The following is a 19,777-nucleotide window of genomic DNA, read 5'->3' as shown; positions in this document are numbered from 1 at the left end:
GTGGAGGAGGCATGCCAGAGGCTATTTAATCCTTGATCAGAACATATCAGGACATTGGGAATTTCTTCATCCTTTTTCTAAACATAAGATATCCTTTTGCGTGGTCTTAGGATAACGTCTGAAATCTGAACCTTTTTTTTTTTTTTTAAATAAGCAGATCACTTTTAGAGACGGCTTAATTAGAAAGGCTATCATGGAATTAAACAATTAACTTTCTAAAATTTATTTATTTATTATGTATACAGTATTCTGCCTGCATATATCCCTGTAGGCCAGAAGAAGGCACCAATATCATTACAGATGGTTGTAAGCCACCATGTGGTTGCTGGGGATTGAACTCAGGACCTCTGGAAGAAGAGCTCTGAGCCATCTCTCCAGCCCAACAATTAACACACACACTCTCTCTCTTTTTTTTTTTTTTTTTTTTTTTTTTTTTTTTTTTTTTTTTTTTTGGTTTTTCAAGACAGGGTTTCTCTGTGGCTTTGAAGGCTGTCCTGGAACTAGCTCTTGTAGACCAGGCTGGTCTCGAACTCACAGAGATCCACCTGCCTCTGCCTCCCAAGTGCTGGGATTAAAGGCATGCACCACCAACGCCTGGCCCAACAATTAACTCTTTTTTAACACTTTGAACATTAGAATTCAGGGCTGGACATACAGAAAAATGAAATATGACATTTGTAACTGGAAATCATATGCCAGATTCAGAAAGACATACTCAGGAGTTCTCTATTAGTTCAAGACCAGCCTGGCCTGTTACAAAGTGAGTTCCAGGACAGCCAGGACTATGTAGAGAGACCCTGTCTGAAGAAGGAAGGAAGGAGGAAGGAAGGAAGGAAGGAAGGAAGGAAGGAAGGAAGGAAGGAAGGAAGGAAGGTCACATACTTAAATACAGGTTTAAGGGGTGTGGGGGAGAAGAGCTTACAGAAAGGGGTCATGAAAAGAAGGAAGAGATCTTAAGAGAGGCAGAGAGAGGTTCAGTGGGATGATGCTGAGAGCAGAAGAGAGGCTGTTTGGGAGACAAAAGGAACCAGCACAAAGAGAGCAGGAAGTTAACAGTGCTTCCCTGAATTCAGCTCTCAGCTTTTGTATCAGGTGGCTCACACTGCCTGTAACTCCAGCTCAGCTTCTTTGATCTCTGTAGTCCCTTACACTCGTGTGCACATACCCCCCCATAAACATAATTAAAAATAAATCTTAATAATAGCATATATGAAAATGCCATAATGAAATCCATTACTTTGTATGCTAGCATAAAGATTTTAAAAAGAATTCAGGGCTGAGGTTGTAGCTAATTAACAGAATCCTTTCCTAGCATTCATCCCTGGGTTTGATTGCCAGCATCATAAAACAAGAAAAGAGAGCTGGATGGTGGTGGTAGTACACACCTTTAATCCCAGCACTCAGGAGGCAGAGGCAAGCGGGTCTCTGTGAGTTTGAGGCCAGTCTGTTCTACGGAGCTAGTTCCAGGATAGCCAGAGGTACACAGAGAAACCCTGTCTCAAAAAACAAACAAAAAAGAAAAGTGAAACATGAATGATAAAAGGACCTAGAGACTGATATTGGGGTTCATGCAAGCTGAAGATCAGAAAGCAAAACAGCTGGCCACTAACTTTTACCTCTAGCTCAGGCTGATCCTGGGTCCACCAAACCCCAAACAGAAATCCCAGACTTCTATGCTCTCTTCAATTTGGCTGGAGAATCCTGAGACTGAATGTCAGCTCTGAGACCTTGCTCTTGTCTTATATACCTCCCTAATGCTGGGATTAAAGGCATGTGATCTCGGGTGCTGGGATCAAAGGCACAAGCTCTGTTATTCTTCACTCTTGTGTAGGCCATGGTGGCCTTGAACAGAGAGATCCGTCTACCTCTTAATCCTGAGTCCTGGGATTAAAGGTGTGTACTGACACTGCCTAATCTCTATAGCTTGAAGCTGACTTTGTTTTCTGAATCCTCAGGCAAGCTTTAATAAATCATAATATATCATCACAGAAAAGAAAAAAAATAAAAATTTCAGGGGCTGGAAGAAAGCTCAGTTGGTAAAATACTTGTCACACAAGCCTGAGAGCCTGAAATTTGTCCCCAGCATCCACAGGTAACAGGTATGATGACAGATACTTGTGATCCCGGCAGTGGGGAGGCAGAGACAGGAGGATCCTTGGGGCTTGCTGGCCAGCCAGCCTAAAATAAACAGTGAGCCTTAGGTCCTAGTGAGAGTCAGTGTCTCATAGAACAAGGTGTTGATAGCTCCTAAGGATGACAATTGGGGTTTACCTCAGGCTTCATGTGTACATATACACATCTATCCATACACATACACGGATACACACATTCCCAAAATAGAAAGCATTAGTTTAATTATTTGAATATTAGTTACCTAATAGTTAAATGAAATTGGGCTCAGTATATTGGCTCTGAGTCATATGCAAGTTAATATACAGTGGCAAGCATTCATTCAGCAACAACTCAGTGTTGCAGAGGAAAGTCAGGTAGCACTGCCACGGGGAAGTTAACACCAGAAACACCACATGTGCCCAAAAAGCTTTCTCTCTTAAGGGAGAAACTGTGACCCAGACTGGACCAGTATCTGCACTAGGACACCACTGAGGTGCCACTTGGCTAGGAGTGTCATATTTACACGCATTGTAATCACTTTCCTACAGATGGCCACCCAGTGTCTTGAGGAAGACTTAGGTCACTGGATCTGACAGGAATTTAAAATGAGGTTAACGGAGCAGGATAGAAGAGCCCACCAGGATCCAGTGGGTAGCTCTCAGCTCTTGGTCACATACATGGCCCTGGTTCAAACCCATGGGACACAAAACAAAAAGACATGAATGTGGGAAAGGGACTTTGAGGGGGGTGTCATAGAGGTGGGAGGGAGATGGCAGGCAGGACAGGGCTGAGAGTAATCAGAACACATTATATACATAAACATATGAAATTCTCCAAGAATAAATTTAATCAGTGAAAAAAAATAATAGAGTTTTAAAGAGAGAACATTTGCTGTAGATTGTGGCCACAGCTTGTATTTGGAGTCAAGATCCAAGCCAAATATAGCTGCTGGTTTGTTTATGATGGGGGAAGTCACTAAACCTCTGATGGCCCATTGTCTGTGAAGTGAGGAAAGGGTTCAATGAAAGAGATGGGTGTGCTGTAAGCTGTAGAGTGTGGGAAATACTCAGGAGAGAGAGGTGGGGGTGGTCATAGATTGTTCAGCCTCGGCTCCTTGTCCTCTGTTTTTAGATACTCCTTCATGCTAAGGTTTTGGGAACCTACCCTCTAATGTGAAGGTTAGAGTAAGTTGTTTTGGTAATGGCACACTTTCACATTCTTTGGGCAGAAGGGGCTACTGAAGCTCTGGCTCTGCTTCTAACTCCTGAGTAGTCTGCACAGGCTGCCAGTAAGGCAAATGAATGGAGCAGTAGGCCTTATCTTTGGTATTGAAATGTGTTTTTCTCTATAGGTAAGGAGAGCTGCTTTGAGAGAATTGTGTCAAGGTTTGGAAAGAAAGTCACATATGTAGTGATTGGAGATGGACGAGATGAAGAAATTGCAGCCAAGCAGGTAACTATAGAAAGGGGTGGGGGAATCAGTACAGTAGAGCCCGTACAGTGGTGTACATCTGTGATCTCTCCCATCTGGAGGCAGTGAGAGGATATGGACTGCGTGGGGTGGGGGTGGAACTATGAGTAAAGGAGGGAATGAAGGCTGAGGATCTAGCTTATTTGGCAGGGTGCTGCCTTGCCACATGAAACCGGGAAGTACACTATTAGCTGTGTCACAGTCTGTTTACCCTCTCTGAGTTTGTTCATCTGCTGTGTGGGTGTATAAACATTGTCTCTTGGCCTTTATTTCTTTTGTTTTTAGATTTAAACCATGGCTTCACCCAGTTCATAGAAACCACAGCAAGTACTAGTGATTGACAATAGGCATCATTATTTCATGATGTTTCCATGAAATACTTGCTGCTTGATAAGAGCTTTTCCATGTTAATCATTGAAGCTTTGATTCTCCAGTACTGCTCAGTATCCCTTTGGCTTCTCAGTTTGGAGAAGGAATAGGGAAGAGAGAGAAAAGCTAGAGCATTTTCAGAATTCCTACTCCCAAGGTCTGCAATCTACTAGGAAATATACTCTCCAGAAGTCCAGGGTGTGTGTAAGTCCTAGTAGTCAGTCCTCAGCACTGAGAAAAAAATGAAATATGCTCATTAAAAGGCAGGGCGTTGGTGGCGCACACCTTTAATCCTAGCACTCGGGAGGCAGAGGCAGGCGCATCTCTGTGAGTTCGAGGCCAGCCTGATCTACAGCGTGAGTGCCAGAACAGCATTCCTGAGAAACCCTGTCTGGGATGGGGGAGGATGGGGGGGGGGTGGCTCAGTGGTTAAGAGCACCAGCTGCTCTTCTTGAGGACCCAGGTTCAATTCCCAGCACCCACATGGCAGTTCATAAATGTCTGTAACTCCTGTTCCAGGGGATCCAATGTCCTTCTACAGACAGACGTACCTGCAGGCAAAACATTGATATGTAAAATAAAATTAAGTAAATTATTTTTTTAAAAGTCTGAGTACTTTATGCAACTTATCCTGCTTTTTGTCAGGAATCTTTCTGCCACCCTTTCTGGAAGAAAACTAGTCCTTGCATGAATGTGCCCGAAGGATGAGGAGACTGATTCCCAAGCAGCCTACCCACAGGGCCATTCAAGCTGTCAGTGTCCTTCCTTCCATTGTACCCAATGCCATGATTTGGCACTGTTGTCTGCTAACAACTCCACAGTTGAGCAGCCAGCAAGGACAGCTAACTCTAAGCCAGAACTGTTCTAAACCTCAGCATTCTGAATAACTGGTTAGCAACCAGTTTGAGCAGAGGGTGAGTGAAAATCATCGTCCTCCACTTCATAGAACATGGTGCTGGAAGGGCTGAAGTTCTCTCAGCACATGTTCTTCTTTGACAGTGCTGGTGACATAACATCTGTATGTCCTGCATCTTGGACATGGGTAGTATTTGAGCCTGTTAGAGCGAAGTCTTACAGGAAACTGACCGTCTGCAAGGCAGTAAAACTAGCTTCCTTCCCAGCCTGTCAGTTCTCTCTCTCTCTCTCTCTCTCTCTCTCTCTCTTTGTTTTTCGAGACAGGATTTCTCTGTGTAGCTTTGGAGGCTGTCCTGGCACTTGCTCTGGAGACCAGGCTGGCCTCGAACTCACAGGGATCCGCCTGCCTCTGCCTCGAGAGTGCTGGGATTAAAGGTGTGTGCCACCAACGCCCGGCGTCAGCCCGTGAGTTCTAACAGTATCTCATTCTAACAGTATTGAGGCTCAGACTGGCCTCAATCTTGTACTCCTCCTGTCTCAGCTTCCCAAGTGCTGGGATCACAGGCATTCACTACTACATTCAGAAATACTAATTTCTTATCACCATTTTACTTAAACCTGAAAACGTTAAAATCTGGGACAGGTACTTCTTATAAAAACATAGGTAGCATTGAAATCTCATAAAAATTCCTCACATTATGTCCTATATTGTACGAAGTTCTGACATAAGGATAGATGGTTATACCAAGAGCCTCAAGGAGACATCCTTGGAGGAGGGGGTGTGAGTTAGGTCCCAGAAATTAGGCTAATAGCCTTCCTTCTTCTCTTCCAGCACAACATGCCCTTCTGGAGGATCACAAACCATGGAGACCTGGTGTCCCTGCACCAGGCTTTAGAGCTTGACTTCCTCTAAGAACTGGAACATGGAGCCTTCCCTCCTTGTGAGCTTCTTTTTACCTCCTACAGGAGTCAGAGGCCAGAACCCCCTGAGACCCTTCTCTCCGTCCGTCCGTCCGTCTGTCTGTCTCAGCACCCCCTCCCCTTATCTTGTGCTCTTTCTCTCTCACCATGGAATGCTGGCGAGAACACAATCAGAACCAACTGCAGTTTTTGCTAAGAGTAAGCCGCAGCCCATCCATCCTTAGTACAGCAGGAGGTGGCTGGATAGAACAACAGACTTCCTGCCGCTCCCATGCTTTACTTCTGTTTCATTTCACAAAGGAAGAACAAGAAAAGGAATGTTGGGAACACAGTTGCACTCTTGGTGCACAGACAGACTGGGAGCTGCTCCTGATCATGCTGACGGAAACTGCCCTGTCCCATGAGAACATCTCCTGTATCTTACCTGTAGAACTGCTCTCCAGTGAATGGGGATGTTATTTTTGTAGGTGAGGACCTGGTCTCTGAAGCACCCCTCCCCTTTTCTATGAAGAAAGCGGTGTGTAAAGTCTCCATGACAGCAGTAATGGAAATGTCTGAAATACCTCTCTGTGACAGCAACGCTCTTTAGTGGCCCCAGCACTCTGCTCTCCAGGAGGTCCTTGCTGTATCAGGGCCTGGGTCACTTACTAACTTTAGACTTCGGCATCTCCCATCTTGTAAGCCTCAGTCTCCTGCCAGTCCTTCTTCCCCTGTAACCAAAAGTCACAACCCTGGAAACTACTTCCTATAGACAATAAATCTAAGCCTTTAGCTTATAATTTAGAGGCTCAGCCTCCAAATTAGAGAGAAGAGACTTGGGCTTCTTGGGAGTGTCATCCTTGGCTCCTGTGGTAAGGTTCTACCTAGAGCTCCTGCAGAGCAGCACCTGTTCCCACCAGAAGCTTGCTCTATGGCTGGCTCAGTCATCAGTTGCTGGAGTCATACTCCCTGCTCTCTGTGTCTCAAATCCAACTCTCTCCATACAGCTCTGGCCAACCCCTGACCACTCAAAAGTTAAAAAGTCTTAAGAGCCGGTTATACCTGCTTCCTTTGCCCTGCACTTACATGCAGTTATCCCAACTTATATTTCCCTAGATATCTGCCTGAGAGTAGAGAGCAGATAGCTAAGAATCAAAACCCAATTTCCCATGAAATACCCCATTTCTCAGATTCCATGCTAAGGTGGGAAAACAGGCCTGAAAATATATAATCCTGAATTAGGTGCAAGAGCACCTAGTAGCCTGCCCCTAGATGGTGTGGAGGGGAGCCTTGGCCTAGTTCCAGCCTTCAAGCCCAGCTGTCTTGTGGGGTTTTGTTTTGTTTGAAGGCATTATCCCTTTAGGACCAATGTGGGTACCTGCTTAATTGGGGTAAACTTGTCTAGAGTTGGGGATATGTCCAGCCTTGGTCCTCAGGAGGTCCTTGACCAACCCATAGCTATAGTCACTGTCCCCAGAGATACTGCAGCACAAAGACAAGGTTCCTCCTAATGCCAGGCTACTGGGCAGCAACAGAAAGTGCAGCACACCATCTTCAGAACTATTGGACAATACTTCTGAGAGCAGCAGTTAAGGAGGGGACTCAGACAGGATATGAGGTTGGGGTTCCATCTTGGTCACCCATTTGGCTTTGTTTTGATGTAGGGGGTGGGTGGGAACAAAGAGGTAGAGTCTAAGCCAGACTTTCATAGGCTACATTTAGCACCGCCATCCCAGCACTACCCAGCCTTTGCTTCCTGGTCCACCATAGAAAACTCCAGGGTAAGTTTTACTGTCAGCCCTCAAACCTTCCCTCATTGCCAGTGTAGTTTCTTGTCCTGGACAAAGGCCATCTGTTGGTCTTCAGGCTTTTAAGGCTTCCAAGTGGTGACACACAGCCCTCTACACATAGGTTAATACCATGAACACTTCAGGGGAGACTCTTCATTCTTAGACTGTAACTTGGAATCCCTGTTTGCCCTGCCTGCCCAATTTAGCTCTCTTTATAAAAGGAATTTGGACTTGGCCAAGAGAGGCAAGGAGATACTTCCAGCTGAGGTGCCTCTGTTCTGACAGAGGAAGTGAGTGTGTTGGTTGTCTCCACCGAAAGTATCCAGGGATGCTGCCCTTTGTACTGATTCTGCCTCCCTCCCACAAAGGCTTGGGAAGGAAAAGGAGCTGGCAGCATTATAGCTGTTGGTACTAGAAAGATGGCTCATTGGTTAATAGCACCGGCTGCTGGTACAGAGGTCCAAGGTTTGAGCACCCACAGGGCTGCTCCCAACCATCTGTAACTATAGTTTAGCTGGTAATCCTTCTCCTGTTGGATTCAGTGCTCTCAAGGGTTAGTCTGGATGTTTTGTGGTGTGGGCTAATTCTAGGAGTGTCTGTGGAGTTGCAGGAATGTTCTGGGATACAAGGTGACTTTCGAATGTAAAACTGACTGTGCCTTAGCATCACCCTGTCCAGTGCCCCTGGAACAGCTGATGATGTCCGGGAGAGTGGATACCTGCTCCAGAATTCAGGTTCCTATTGGGACTTTTGATTTGGGAGTGTTCTGTCTTCTCTGCAAGTTGGGTATCAGAGCTAGTATCCCAAGAGACTTGGCACATCTTGTTTGCGGTTCACACAAACTCAGCCTTCACAGCTCCAAGTAGAATCTGATAGGCATACTGCAGCTGCAAGCATGTGACACTTGTAGACACAACTTTGAATGGGAGTCACACAATTGACAAGAGCACCAGTTGCCTGGTGCTATCCTCTTGGAGAGTACAGGCTAGCCCCCAAGTGGCAAGCTTGGGCCCTCCTTCCACACTTCTCCCCAGGTTGCAGCTTAGGCCTTCTTGAGTAAGCTTCTGTTCCTTGGTGGTCTCCATCTTCAAGAAGCTAGAACCATCCAGACAGATTCATTGTAGATGCCAAGTTGGAATTCTGAGCTCAGATATCTTAACCACAGAGGCAAAAATCTGCTTGTGTCCCAGCCCAGTCTGCAAGCCACCTTTCTTCCCTCTGTCCCAAGTCAGCTCTAGCAAGCAAGGCTCCCTGGCTGCCTCCTAGCACACTGAGCAGAGCCATCCCATTAAGGACCATTTCTTCTTGGATTGCCACTCTCCCTCTGGACTTCAGATGCTCTATAGCAGGAAAAGGCATCGGTTGGGTTGGATATATTTATGTGACTTCGGGCATTTGTGGCTATGAGTCCTTGATCATAATGTTATATGTAATGGGAACTATCTTATAAACTTGAAAAAAATAAAATTTTTATTTTCTATATAGTCTTCTCATTTGTCTTTTCTAAACAGGGTTAAACCCAGTTGCTGAGCCATGCAGGGTCCTAATCAGGGCTTTATTCAGAAAGATAACACCTTCCAATAACTGGGTCATTAATTTCACACATACAAAAAGTGGGCATTTGATATACGGTGGAAACCAAGGAATTGTTTTTATTTAAATTGTTTTTAGAATGCACTGCTTTTTAAGGTGTAGAAATGGAGTAGATTTCATAAGCTGTCTAATATACTGAAATTTACTAAAAAGAAGTCAGTCTGCTGAGCATAAGCTGAAAACTAGGAACACTAACAAACTCACATGGGCCTTTAACCTGGCCTGCTTGCATGTCACAGCCAGTTTTCCTCCATTCCTTCACAGTGGTCTGAGTGGCCTTCACTGGCTTGGAAAACAGCCAGGAAGCTTATTAGCTTTTTATTCCAATGAAGGAAATTAGAATTCACTTCTCGTTTCCAAAGATCCGATATGTCAGACCACAAGATGAATTTCCTCCAGGAATTGTGACATCCTCTCGTACTCTGAATAGTGATTGGTCTTTTGAATCACAGTGCTGCTGAAGTCGGCTGTTGCCTGTTGTCTGCGCCCTGCTCAGTTGCAAGCACAAGTTCCAAGTATTGATTGCTTTCCAAATCCCAAGAGTAAACATCTCCATCTCCTACTAACCCTTCGGTGACATGTAAATCTTTTTTCTTTTTTGGTTTTTCAAGACAGGGTTCCTTTGTGTGGCCCTGGCTGTCCTGGGACATGTAAATCTTAATGTGGTTTATTTTTCTAAAATAGATTTCTTCATGTTTAAAAGTTCTTGGTCAGGGTCTAGAGAGATGGCTTAGCAGTTAAGAGCACTGACTTTTCTTCCTGAGGACCCAGGTTGAATTCCCAGAATACACATAGCAGGTCATAACTGCCTGTAACTCCAGTTTCAGAGGATCGAACACCTTCACAGAGATTTATACACACACACACACACATGCAGGCAGGCAAAACATGAATGCACATGAAATAAATTTTTTTTTAAAAAGTTATTGGCCAGGTGTGGTGTTCCTGTCTGTAATTCTTAGAAGCAGAGGCAAGACTGTCAAGTTTAAGAGTTTGGGCTACCCTAAACTACATGTGGAGCCAACTCTCAATTGACCAAAAATACAGATCTCTCAGTGTGAGTCTTCAAGGACATTCTCTAATTACAGATAACTAATCTAGTTTTAAATCCTCTAAACTTTAAAAACAGAGCTTTGTAAGGCAGTACACACCTGTCATCCTAGCAATTAGGATGATGTGTTCAAGGTCATCTCAAATAGGACAGACCGACTGTAAAAACAAGGCCAATGTAGTAACATGGGGGGTCTGTTTTTATATTTTTTTGGTGTGTATGTTCGAGTGTGCCTGTATATGTATGTACAAAGACCAAAGGGAGGATGTTGGATCCTCTGGAGCCAGAGTTACAGGTGCTTGTGAACTACCCAGAGTGATAGAGGAGCTGGGAGGGCTCTAAACTGTTGAACCAGGTCTCTAGCTCCAGCCCTGACATATGTTTAGTTTCAGTACTTAATAGGTGGAGGCAGGAGCATCAGGAGTTTAGCCTCATCTGCATAATGCATTCCAAGCTAGGTTAGCTCTCTGTAAACCCTGTTTCAAAAACATCAAGTGTGCATCAGTGTGTTAGGTAGAATATATAGTTTTATATGGTATTTGGTTATGCATTTTAAGTAGTATAACACATTCTTAAGATTTAATACACATAACCACATTTGACAACTTCATCTGGAATACAAATGAAAGCTCAGCCAAAACTGAAATTATAAACATATCTTGTGTTTTTGAGTCAGGGTGATGTGGAATAATGTCGTGACCCAGCTTGTCTCAGCTTTAACCCACGACAGCCATGAGGTTCTACCTGAGTGGGGGTGTGTGGACCTGGAAGCTCCTAGCAACCCAGCGACGATAAAGACCAAACACAGGCATCTTGTCATCTTCAGAGAACTCTCAGTTCCATGTTGTAGAACTAGAGTCATTTCTTTATTAGCCATCTTTTCCGATGTTTCTTACCCGTCCTCTCATGACCAGGAGGGAACCATCTCTTTGTTCCCTCTCTGCTCTGGTCCTCTCCCCCTAACTCCTAACCTCCTATCCTCACAAGTTACTCACACACCTCTGCTCTCCCTGCCCAGGTGAGGGCCTATTCAGATGCTTAGGTGCATAGAGATGCAAATTAGGAGGCATATTACCCTGAGGCCATGGTAAACAATAGTAGCTTTACTGGCATTAACAATACAATAGTGGGCTGGAGCTTTCCAGTGCTCCATGTTTAGTGCAACCTGAGGCTGGATCTCAAAATATTCCATAGTGGAAATATTTTGGTCCCCCACAAAATAATGTTCTTGTTCACTGTAAAGATTTATCACTTATATTGGTTTAATAAAATGCCGATTGGCTACTTTATAGGTGGGCTATCAGAGTAGGAGAATTCTGGCAATAGGAAAGGCAGAGATGCAGTCACCAGCCAGACACAGAGGAAGGATGAGAATGCCTTACTGAGAAAAGGTACCAAGACACTTGGCTGAACATAGATAAGAATTATGGGTTAGGAATAAGCCTGAGCAATAGGCCAAACCGTTTATAATTAATATAAGCCTCTGTGTGTTTATTTGGGACTGAACTGCCACAGGACCAGGTGGGACAGGGACTTCTGTCTACACAGGGTTTCTTGTAGTCTACATGGGCCCCTGTCACTGGGGAGTTTGAACTGATGTTCTTGCCTAGAATTGTAGGTGCTCCACACCATTCCAGCCCTCTTTAGACCTCACCCTTTGTGTAAATGAGGATAATAGTGGTTTCAGGTGTGTAACCCTATAGGTGTCCATTTATAGAATGGTCCCTTCTGATGTATTCACATCTGGTCTTTCATGAGATGGTAGAGGTTGTTTTTATGCTCTTTTAACATCAACTACCACTTTGGCCCCTTTTACTGGTCTATGAAATTAAGGTCTGGAAGTCACTAGGTCCTCTCTGTCCATAACACAAAGAATGCACTGTTTCAGTATGAGAAGCACTGCCTTTTCCCGCCACCTCTCCTTGGCCCCTGCCTGCATCTCTACAGCCTTCTTAGCTGTGGGGTCAACAGCACCCCACAGTCCTCTCCCGGTGGGACTGTCCCACGGGAACAGCACCTGCAGACTCCTCTCCACAAACATACTGTAGCATGACTCTAGGCTCTGCTTGCTTCTCAGGGGCTTCAGGCTGCAGTCACTGCTAAAGCAGCTCTTCCTGCCCCTTCAGTGCCTCAGTTTCTCAGAGATGTTTTCTCGAACAGTTCTATGTAAAGCTATAACTTGCCCACAACACACACCCTTTCACCTCCCCATCTGTTTTTCTTTCAGCATGTGACACTATGTGACACTATGTGATGATACATAATTTGGTCACACTTTATTCTACCCCCATGCCAATGAGTGACTGGCAGAGCTATCTCGGGTCCCAACACTGGGAACGAGAACCTTTTCCTCTGCCTCTGGCACCTTTTTCCTGTTCCTTGTTTCACCAGACCACAGACTTCCCAGAAAAGAACATTCCCTCCCCCAGAACCATCAATGACATCCACATCCCAGGAGTCACTTCCTCTTACCCATGGAGGGCTCCCAGTACTTCACTTTCCACCCAGCCCCTCACACTCACCTCCTAATCCTAAGGATGCCACTCTCCAGGCCCTGTAGCAGAGCTGCTAGGAGAACGCACTAGAGTCTGCCCAGATGTGAGTTCTGCTGCCTGCCAGATGAGCAACCCACTCTAGCTCATGAGCTACTACATCTTGGAAAGCAAAATTAAGTCATGCTGTCAGATATCTGTACACTGTATGAAGATACACTGTTGTGATTGATTTAATAAAGAGCTGACTGGCCAGCAGCTGGTCAGAGGGTATGGGCGGGACTTCCGGCAGAGAGGAAATAAGGCATGAATCTAGGCGCCTGAGACACAAGACACAGAGGGGTCAGACATACAGAATGAAAGCTAAAAAGCCATGAGGCAAACAGATTAATATAAATGGATTAAGTTATAAGAGCTAGTGGGACAAGCCCAAGCTTTCATAATTAATAAGTCTCTGTGCTCCTTTGGGAGCTAGCTAGTGGGACAGAGAAAGGCTAAACATGGGGCTCAAACCCATGACCTTGGGATTAAGAGTCCCATGCTCTACCAACTGAAAGGGGAAATGTGGGAGAATTGTAGGTATAGCCATTCCACTGTGCCAGCAAAGCCACCTTGAATCAAAGGACGGAGTCAGTGATTGGCTGACTGGGATTAGCTATAGAGTTCTTGAAGGAATGAAGAGGTCTGCTAGAGAGGACAGGAAGAGAGAAGAGAGGATTTCTAGGGAGTTAATTAAGGAAAAATGTGGGGAGAAGGTCAGCCAGTGGGCTCTCTGTTGTCCTTGGGTTTATCAGGTCTTTATCTCAATTTCTGACTCCTGAGTTTTTATTATACTAGAACAATTTAGATAGTTATTACAAAGTCATACCTAACTCGGCCCATATCTCTATTCCAGGGATCTGTACCAGTTTTAAGGGGTTCCAGGTCCCTGCCACTGTAATAGAAAGGGTGATAGAGTGTACTTACTGGTACATAGTGGTTTGGAGAATTTCATGCGGTTTTAATAATACTGTTAAACACGTGTGCACATGTTCACTTACTCTCACAGACTGAGGTAGGAGAGACATATGCTAGCTAGAATGAAAAACACTCAATGGATAGTGCATGGCCTAGACCACAGGTCCATAAGGCACTTGATTTAAAGGTGGCCTAAGAGCCAGAGTAGAGACTGCTGCATCACGACACTGGAGGAGCTGGCAGGGTCACCGTTGGCTTTGGTCTTTGAGATCAGATTTGTTCAAGTGGGTAGGGAAAGAAGCTAGGGTGTCGGCCAGTTCAACAGTTAGAACGATGCTCCCAGAACATAAAGTGCTCTCAGCATTTGTTAACTGAAGTGGATGGGGTGGGGGTAGAGAAGACTTCTCAAGAACATCTCCTAGCATCCCAGGGCCTTCTATAGTCAGGCCAAGGAACCCAGGAGAGAATACCTCCACCAGTTAGTTACCTGAGAGGTGAGAATGGCAATGTGAGGCTTTGGTGACAGCAGCTCTATTGGTTGGAAAGGAAGAGAAAATGGCTTGTATATGACTGGCCCTTGGCCCTTCAAAGGCCCAGCTCTCTACATCGTCCTCGCTGGCTGAGTCAGACCCTGCCTCAAAAGACTCCTTCCACCTCTCCAACCTGTTCAGGCAGAGTGGACTTCTTTTTGTCCTTGGGGAAGAAGTTCTGTGCTAACTGAGTGGCACGCCTGTTATAAAGCCGCTTAGGCTTTATCACAGGAAGAAGACTTCGGGCCCCATCCACCTGGTCAGGTTCCCAGCGGCAGTGAGGGTGTAGCCAGAGGTAGTACATCAGACGCAAAGTCAGTCCTAGGAGGAAGCAGGTTCCTCCGAAAGTCAAACACAATGGCAAGAAGGTTCCATTGGGCAACGAGATGTTATGTGTTGCCCAGGTGCTGACCAGCAGAGTACTGTCACTGATGATGAAGATCAGGTGGATGGTGGACCGGCCCAGGGTGCGGCCCCCAGCCACATTGAACCAGGAGAAGTAAAGGATGATTGCCACCGTCACCCGGTACAGCCACTCAGTAGTGGAGTTTGGCATAAATTTTGTGTCTTGAAGCCAGACCCAGAACAACAGCACCAACCACAGGCTGAGGAAATGCAGGGCTATGTAGTAGGGGAAGAGAGCCGAGAACAGGGCAACGGCAAAGATTCGGGGCCACAACAGCAACAGGTTCCACAGGAAGTAGATGGCAGAGGAGCTCCAGCCCAGGCGAGGCTTACAGGGAAGACAAGTACGCAAGGACCGGTGGTAGTCCATTAGTGCCCACGAGATGCCCAGGAAGGATGTGCTGATGCCAAACCCTACCAAGAGCAAGAAGAAACAAGTCAACTTTGAAAGCAGGCTGCCTAGCAAACCCCAGGGCACGCTCGCAGAAACCGGGAAGTAGGTCCTAGAAGCCCCAAGTTGTTCAAAAGACAGTTGGAGAGGGAGAACATCCAGGTAAGTCCCAACCCAAGAGAGTGCTCTCTTTCAAATGCCACCCTGGCAGCACTCACAAGAACGGGAGGGTATGTGACAAAGACTGACAGTTCGGCACTCCTGGGCCTTGGCTATAAGCCTCTTCTAGGACCTATAGCCCTTCCATTCCCAGGGTCTGAGAACTGAATTAGCAGTTCCAGCCTCCCTTTCTCCATGTCAGAAAGTAGACAGAAGTTCTCATGGAGCAGCAGCAGGCTTCCTGAAGCTGTCCTCGGGACTGGGGGTAATAGCCTGCTTCCCCACCCCTCTTTACTCTCCGCCAGGTACAGCCTGGCCCATTACCCTGGCTTTCCCAGATCCTTTATGATAGGGGTTCTCTCCCACCTCTCGACTGCCTACCCTGGACTCCAAAGAAGCCTGGAATGGCACGGGAATGCTCTACAACACTGCGCACCTTCCTTCACCTCTTCTAACTCATTCATTCAACACAAGTTTACTGAGAGCCTAGTGTGTGCCCAGAACCTACCTGTGGCCTGGTATCAAATCTGTAGCTAGCTCCATCTCTTATCTACCCAGGCCTGCTCCTCACCCTGCAAACCTCAGTTTGAGTAACTTCTGGGGTTGCCCCTCTAGACCCCACCCTGCAGCCAGAGGTTCTGGTAACAACCCTTCCACCCCGTTAACATAGCAATTACTTGTTTCTCTGTGTAGCCCTGGCTGTCCTGGAACTCACTCTGTAGACAAGACTGGCTTTGAATTCAGAGACCCACTTGCCTCTGCCTCCTGAGTGCTAGCATTAAAGGCGTGCACCACCACCGCCCAGCCTGTTTTCTATTTTTGAGCTCCTGGAGGGGAAAAAACTGATGTGGCTCACCTGAGGTCCCCAGGTGGCCCAATATGTGGCACACATTAATGTTTGCTCAATCAAAATCTGAGAAAAACCTGTCTCATGTTCAATGGACAGTGTAGACCTCTCTACCTGGCTCTGATCTCAAGGAAATGCTATATATTTAGCAAGGGCTGAAAATGAGCAGGTCACCGTTCTGCACCTCTCTTCTCTTAAGTAAGGGGGTCTCCCAGGTCCCACTGTGAGTGACAGCAAGGAGGGTTCCTTGGGGAGCTGCTGCAGAGCTGTTTGAGGTTGAAGGGGTGGGGAACAGGAAGGGGAGCCCTGGGCTTTCAATCCAGTGTGAGGTAGAGCCTTGCCTAGTCCCAGGCTGGGCGCTTGGTCTTGAGAAAGTCCCTCCCAAGACTCCTCACTGTACAGACTTCTCTGAGGGTTTATGGAGCCTGTGAGTGTCTGCCACCTGTCTCTTCCAGTCACTCAGTACACCTGGTGTAACTATTTGTTTTAAGGCTGGGTGGAGGTTGTGTAACTTGTTCACCACTGTGTCTCTACCACAGTGACAAAGAAACAACTTGAGTGTCTGAAGGTTCTCTGTGGGAAGCAGGAGAGGTCCTGAGTGGATGTGTGTTATCCACATGAGAATGACCACATCAAAGACCCCAGTGCCTCAGACCCATGGCAATGGTATGACCCCTGGTCTAAGTACAGATGTTAAAAAACAACGGCCTTTAGCTAAAACCAGTACGCACAGAAACTTCAAATGCGTTACATTGCTGCTTCAGGGTCCAAGGCCCACCCAATCCCAGCTTTTTTGAGTGCCTGTTGTTTCTTTAGTCTGGTTGCCAGTCAGGTCAATCCCTAAACCATGCAGGTTGAAACAGTGCTCAATAAAATGTTCATTACCCAACAAGCCTATTATGTGTCAGGTAACCTATATATTTTACTTATTGTCATCAAAATAATAAAAGCCCAGCACTGGGGAGGCAGAAACAGTGGGAGTCTGTGAGTTTAAGGCCACCCTGGTCTACACAGTGAGTACCACCTGACACTGACCTCTGGCTTCTGCATATACACATATACACATATACAGCTGCAAATGCACACAAACATACATGCATACATACATATATATATATACATACACACACACACACATTATGTACCAGGCCCTGGGCTTTATATGCCACCCCCATATCTAATCTCACCACTTCACGAGACAGGTTCGTTTATTATGCCCATTGTTCAGATGAGAACAAACTGATAGTCTGAGTCACTTTTCTAACTTCATGAAGCTCGAAAATGGCTTTAGCTTTGAATCCAGATCCACTACCTCATGCTCAGTCTACCTATTTTCTTTCTGTCCACCTAAGATTGAGAACACTGCTGACACTGGAAGGGAACCCAAGGGATAGTCACTGGCCCAGCACTCACACTGGTAGTATTCAGAATTGCCACTCTGCAAAATGATAGCCAGCACCAGTGTGAGCTGTGGTGTCGCCTCCAAGAAACTCTCAAAGAGCCGCAGCATGCTGATATCCAGGGAGAGGAAGTCTGCATAGGCTAGGTCACTCTCAGTTGGCAGCTCCTGCCGCAACATGGACAGCCCCTGCTGAAGCCCCTGCAGGAACCTAGGCAGAACACACAGATGCCCAGTGGGCCAGATCAGTGTTCTATAAATTCCAGTTCTACCGCTGAGTACATGTAGGCAGGTAGGCTGCAATCCTAGCTTGTCACTTACATGGTATGGAACCCTCGGCAAGCCACCTAACTTCCCAGAACCTGTTTCCTCATCCATAAAGTGGGGGACATACAACGTCTACTCTTGCTGATCAGGCATGGTGCCCAGTTTATCACAACTCACAAAAGCCCTATTTTAGAGACAGGAAATGGAATGAAGAAGCAAATAAGGGGCCTGGGAGATGACTGAGCAGTCAACTGATTCACTGCTCTTGCAGAGGACCAGCGTTCAGTTCCCAGCACCATATAAGGTGGCCCCCTGTAACTCCAGCTCCAGGGGATCTGCCACCCTCTCTGGCCTGTTTGTAATAATTGTCCTTCACACTCGTCTGGGCTGTACTCATGTTCACAATCCCTCAGACAAAATGCAAACATCCATAGCCCCTCCCCACTGCTGGAAGCTGTATGCAGCTTTGCCAAGATGACGGGTTTTGCATCCAGCCACCCCATCCCAACCCACACCATGAAGCCTGCATCACATGACCCTGACTTCTTATTTCACTTTCTCCCATCTCACCCAAGGGCTTATTCACCGGGCCAGCACTGTGCCAGGGACTTTCTCACTGTCCTCACTTCTGGCTGAACATGGGTCCTGCCCAGTTCATAAAAAGCACACAACCCACACACATTTTCCAAGAACCAGTTTGTGTCCAGCTCTGGCTGGCTCCAGGGACACAGATGAGTCCAGCAGGACCCATCTCTGCCTTTTTCCTTCCCTGATGGGGAAGCAAATGCTCACAGAGGGCAGAAACGACAAAGCAAGGAAAGGGGGCACTGTCGTGGGAAAGCATGGGGCTGCTGCCCAGGAAGGCATGAAGCTAGCCGTGCCAGGACAATTTACAGACGTGTGCCGTTCATCTGCTCAGAACACCAGTAGCCACTATTGCCATCCACGCTAGAACACTGAGTAAACTGAGGCTGGGGAGGTTAATGACTCACCCAAGTTTCTATTCACGTTAAAAAAAAAAAAAATAGGCCAGACAAGGTGGTGCACGCCTTTAAGAGGCAGGCGGGTCTGACTTTGAAGCCAGCCTGGTCTACAAAGCGAGTTCCAGGACAGCCAGGGCTATGCAGAGAAACCCTGTCTCGAAAAAATAAAAAATAAAAAAATAAAGTTAAAATAATAAAAAATTTAAAAAAAAAAAAAAGTCATTGGGCCCGTATTCTACCAGGGACTTTCTCACTAGACTTGGCTCTGAGGGCTGTCAACCCGCTATCTCTTTCCTCGACGGGCCGGGCGGGCACTCACCTGTACAAATAGCCGAGCTGCAGCAGATGCAGCAGCGCCAGGAAACGACGCGAGGGCAGCGACCCGTGCAGCTCGGCGGGGTCGGAGGTCAGCCAGACCCAGCTGAAGAGCTGCAGCAGCACGGAGGCGAGGCCCAGCAGCGCCAGCACCAGCGCAGCCCACAAGTAACTGCCACTGCGCACGTACTGGACGACGGCCCACGTGTCGGCGATCACGTTCAGCAGGAAAGACAGGGTGCCCGCCACGCACAAGACCAGGTCCAAGAACAAATGGGAGCTCAGCGACAAAGGCATGGCCGCCCCCAGCCAGGCTCGCAACCCTGCTAGCCCTCCAGCCTCGGTCGTCGGGCAGGAAGGGGGCGGGGCAGCCTTCGGGGAGGCGGGCGGAACTTCCCCCTCTCGCCCTGACGGGGGAGGGGCCAGGCTGAGACCCCGCCCCCCCAGCCTGTCCCACAGCCCAGCCCACCGTGTCCACAGCCCAGCTACAGCTGGTTTAGATTTTGCGTTTGAGGCTGGAGGAGGCAGGAAGGGGCTGCAAGATCCCTCACGGTTTGCACTGTTGCGAAACCAAACCAGAAAACTTTTAAAAGGACCTAAGGGTTTTGCAGACCCCGTGGACGCCCAGTTCAGGTCTTGAGCAAAGACTCTATCAAGAGCACATAATCTCCAGGGCCCATCTTCCTGGTGGCTCATTTTACTGCGGTATCAAGTGCGTGTTAGTTTGATACATAGCAAAGGGAATAATGTACAAAGACATGTACCACGAGCATGCTCTGTGGATAAAACGTGAGACTTGGAAGAAATGGGCTTCTTCGGGGCCTCTCTGGTGAATCCAAATGTCCCATCCATCCTAGTTTACTCTCCTCAGACAGGGGAGATTGATAGTGAC

General features: G+C 46.9%; 2 protein-coding genes across 3 annotated transcripts in view; one reads left to right on the top strand and one right to left on the bottom strand.

Moving 5' to 3' along the window:
- Eya3 (EYA transcriptional coactivator and phosphatase 3) overlaps nt 1-8,976 on the top strand; it is an 85,910-nt gene extending 76,934 nt beyond the window's left edge. For both annotated transcript variants that reach the window (XM_027399526.2, XM_027399527.2), the window contains 2 exons: nt 3,464-3,564; nt 5,639-8,976. In XM_027399526.2, the coding sequence (XP_027255327.1) occupies nt 3,464-3,564; nt 5,639-5,719 (182 nt within the window). In that variant the 3' untranslated portion in view covers nt 5,720-8,976. The remainder of the gene's footprint in view (nt 1-3,463; nt 3,565-5,638) is intronic.
- A 3,858-nt stretch (nt 8,977-12,834) lies between these two features.
- Xkr8 (XK related 8) lies at nt 12,835-19,729 on the bottom strand. The gene is made up of 3 exons (XM_027399528.2): nt 18,890-19,729; nt 17,335-17,531; nt 12,835-14,938 (listed from the first exon to the last, which is right to left on the bottom strand). The coding sequence occupies exons 1-3, from the start codon at nt 19,579-19,581 to the stop codon at nt 14,226-14,228; spliced, it is 1,602 nt and encodes a 533-aa protein (XP_027255329.1). The 5' UTR covers nt 19,582-19,729; the 3' UTR covers nt 12,835-14,225.
- Nucleotides 19,730-19,777: the final 48 nt, after the last annotated feature.

Source organism: Cricetulus griseus, chromosome 2 (genome assembly GCF_003668045.3).
Source record: "Cricetulus griseus strain 17A/GY chromosome 2, alternate assembly CriGri-PICRH-1.0, whole genome shotgun sequence".
Classification (NCBI taxonomy): domain Eukaryota; kingdom Metazoa; phylum Chordata; class Mammalia; order Rodentia; family Cricetidae; genus Cricetulus; species Cricetulus griseus.
Note: the sequence above shows the minus strand (reverse complement) of the source record. Positions and strands in the feature narration are given on the sequence as shown.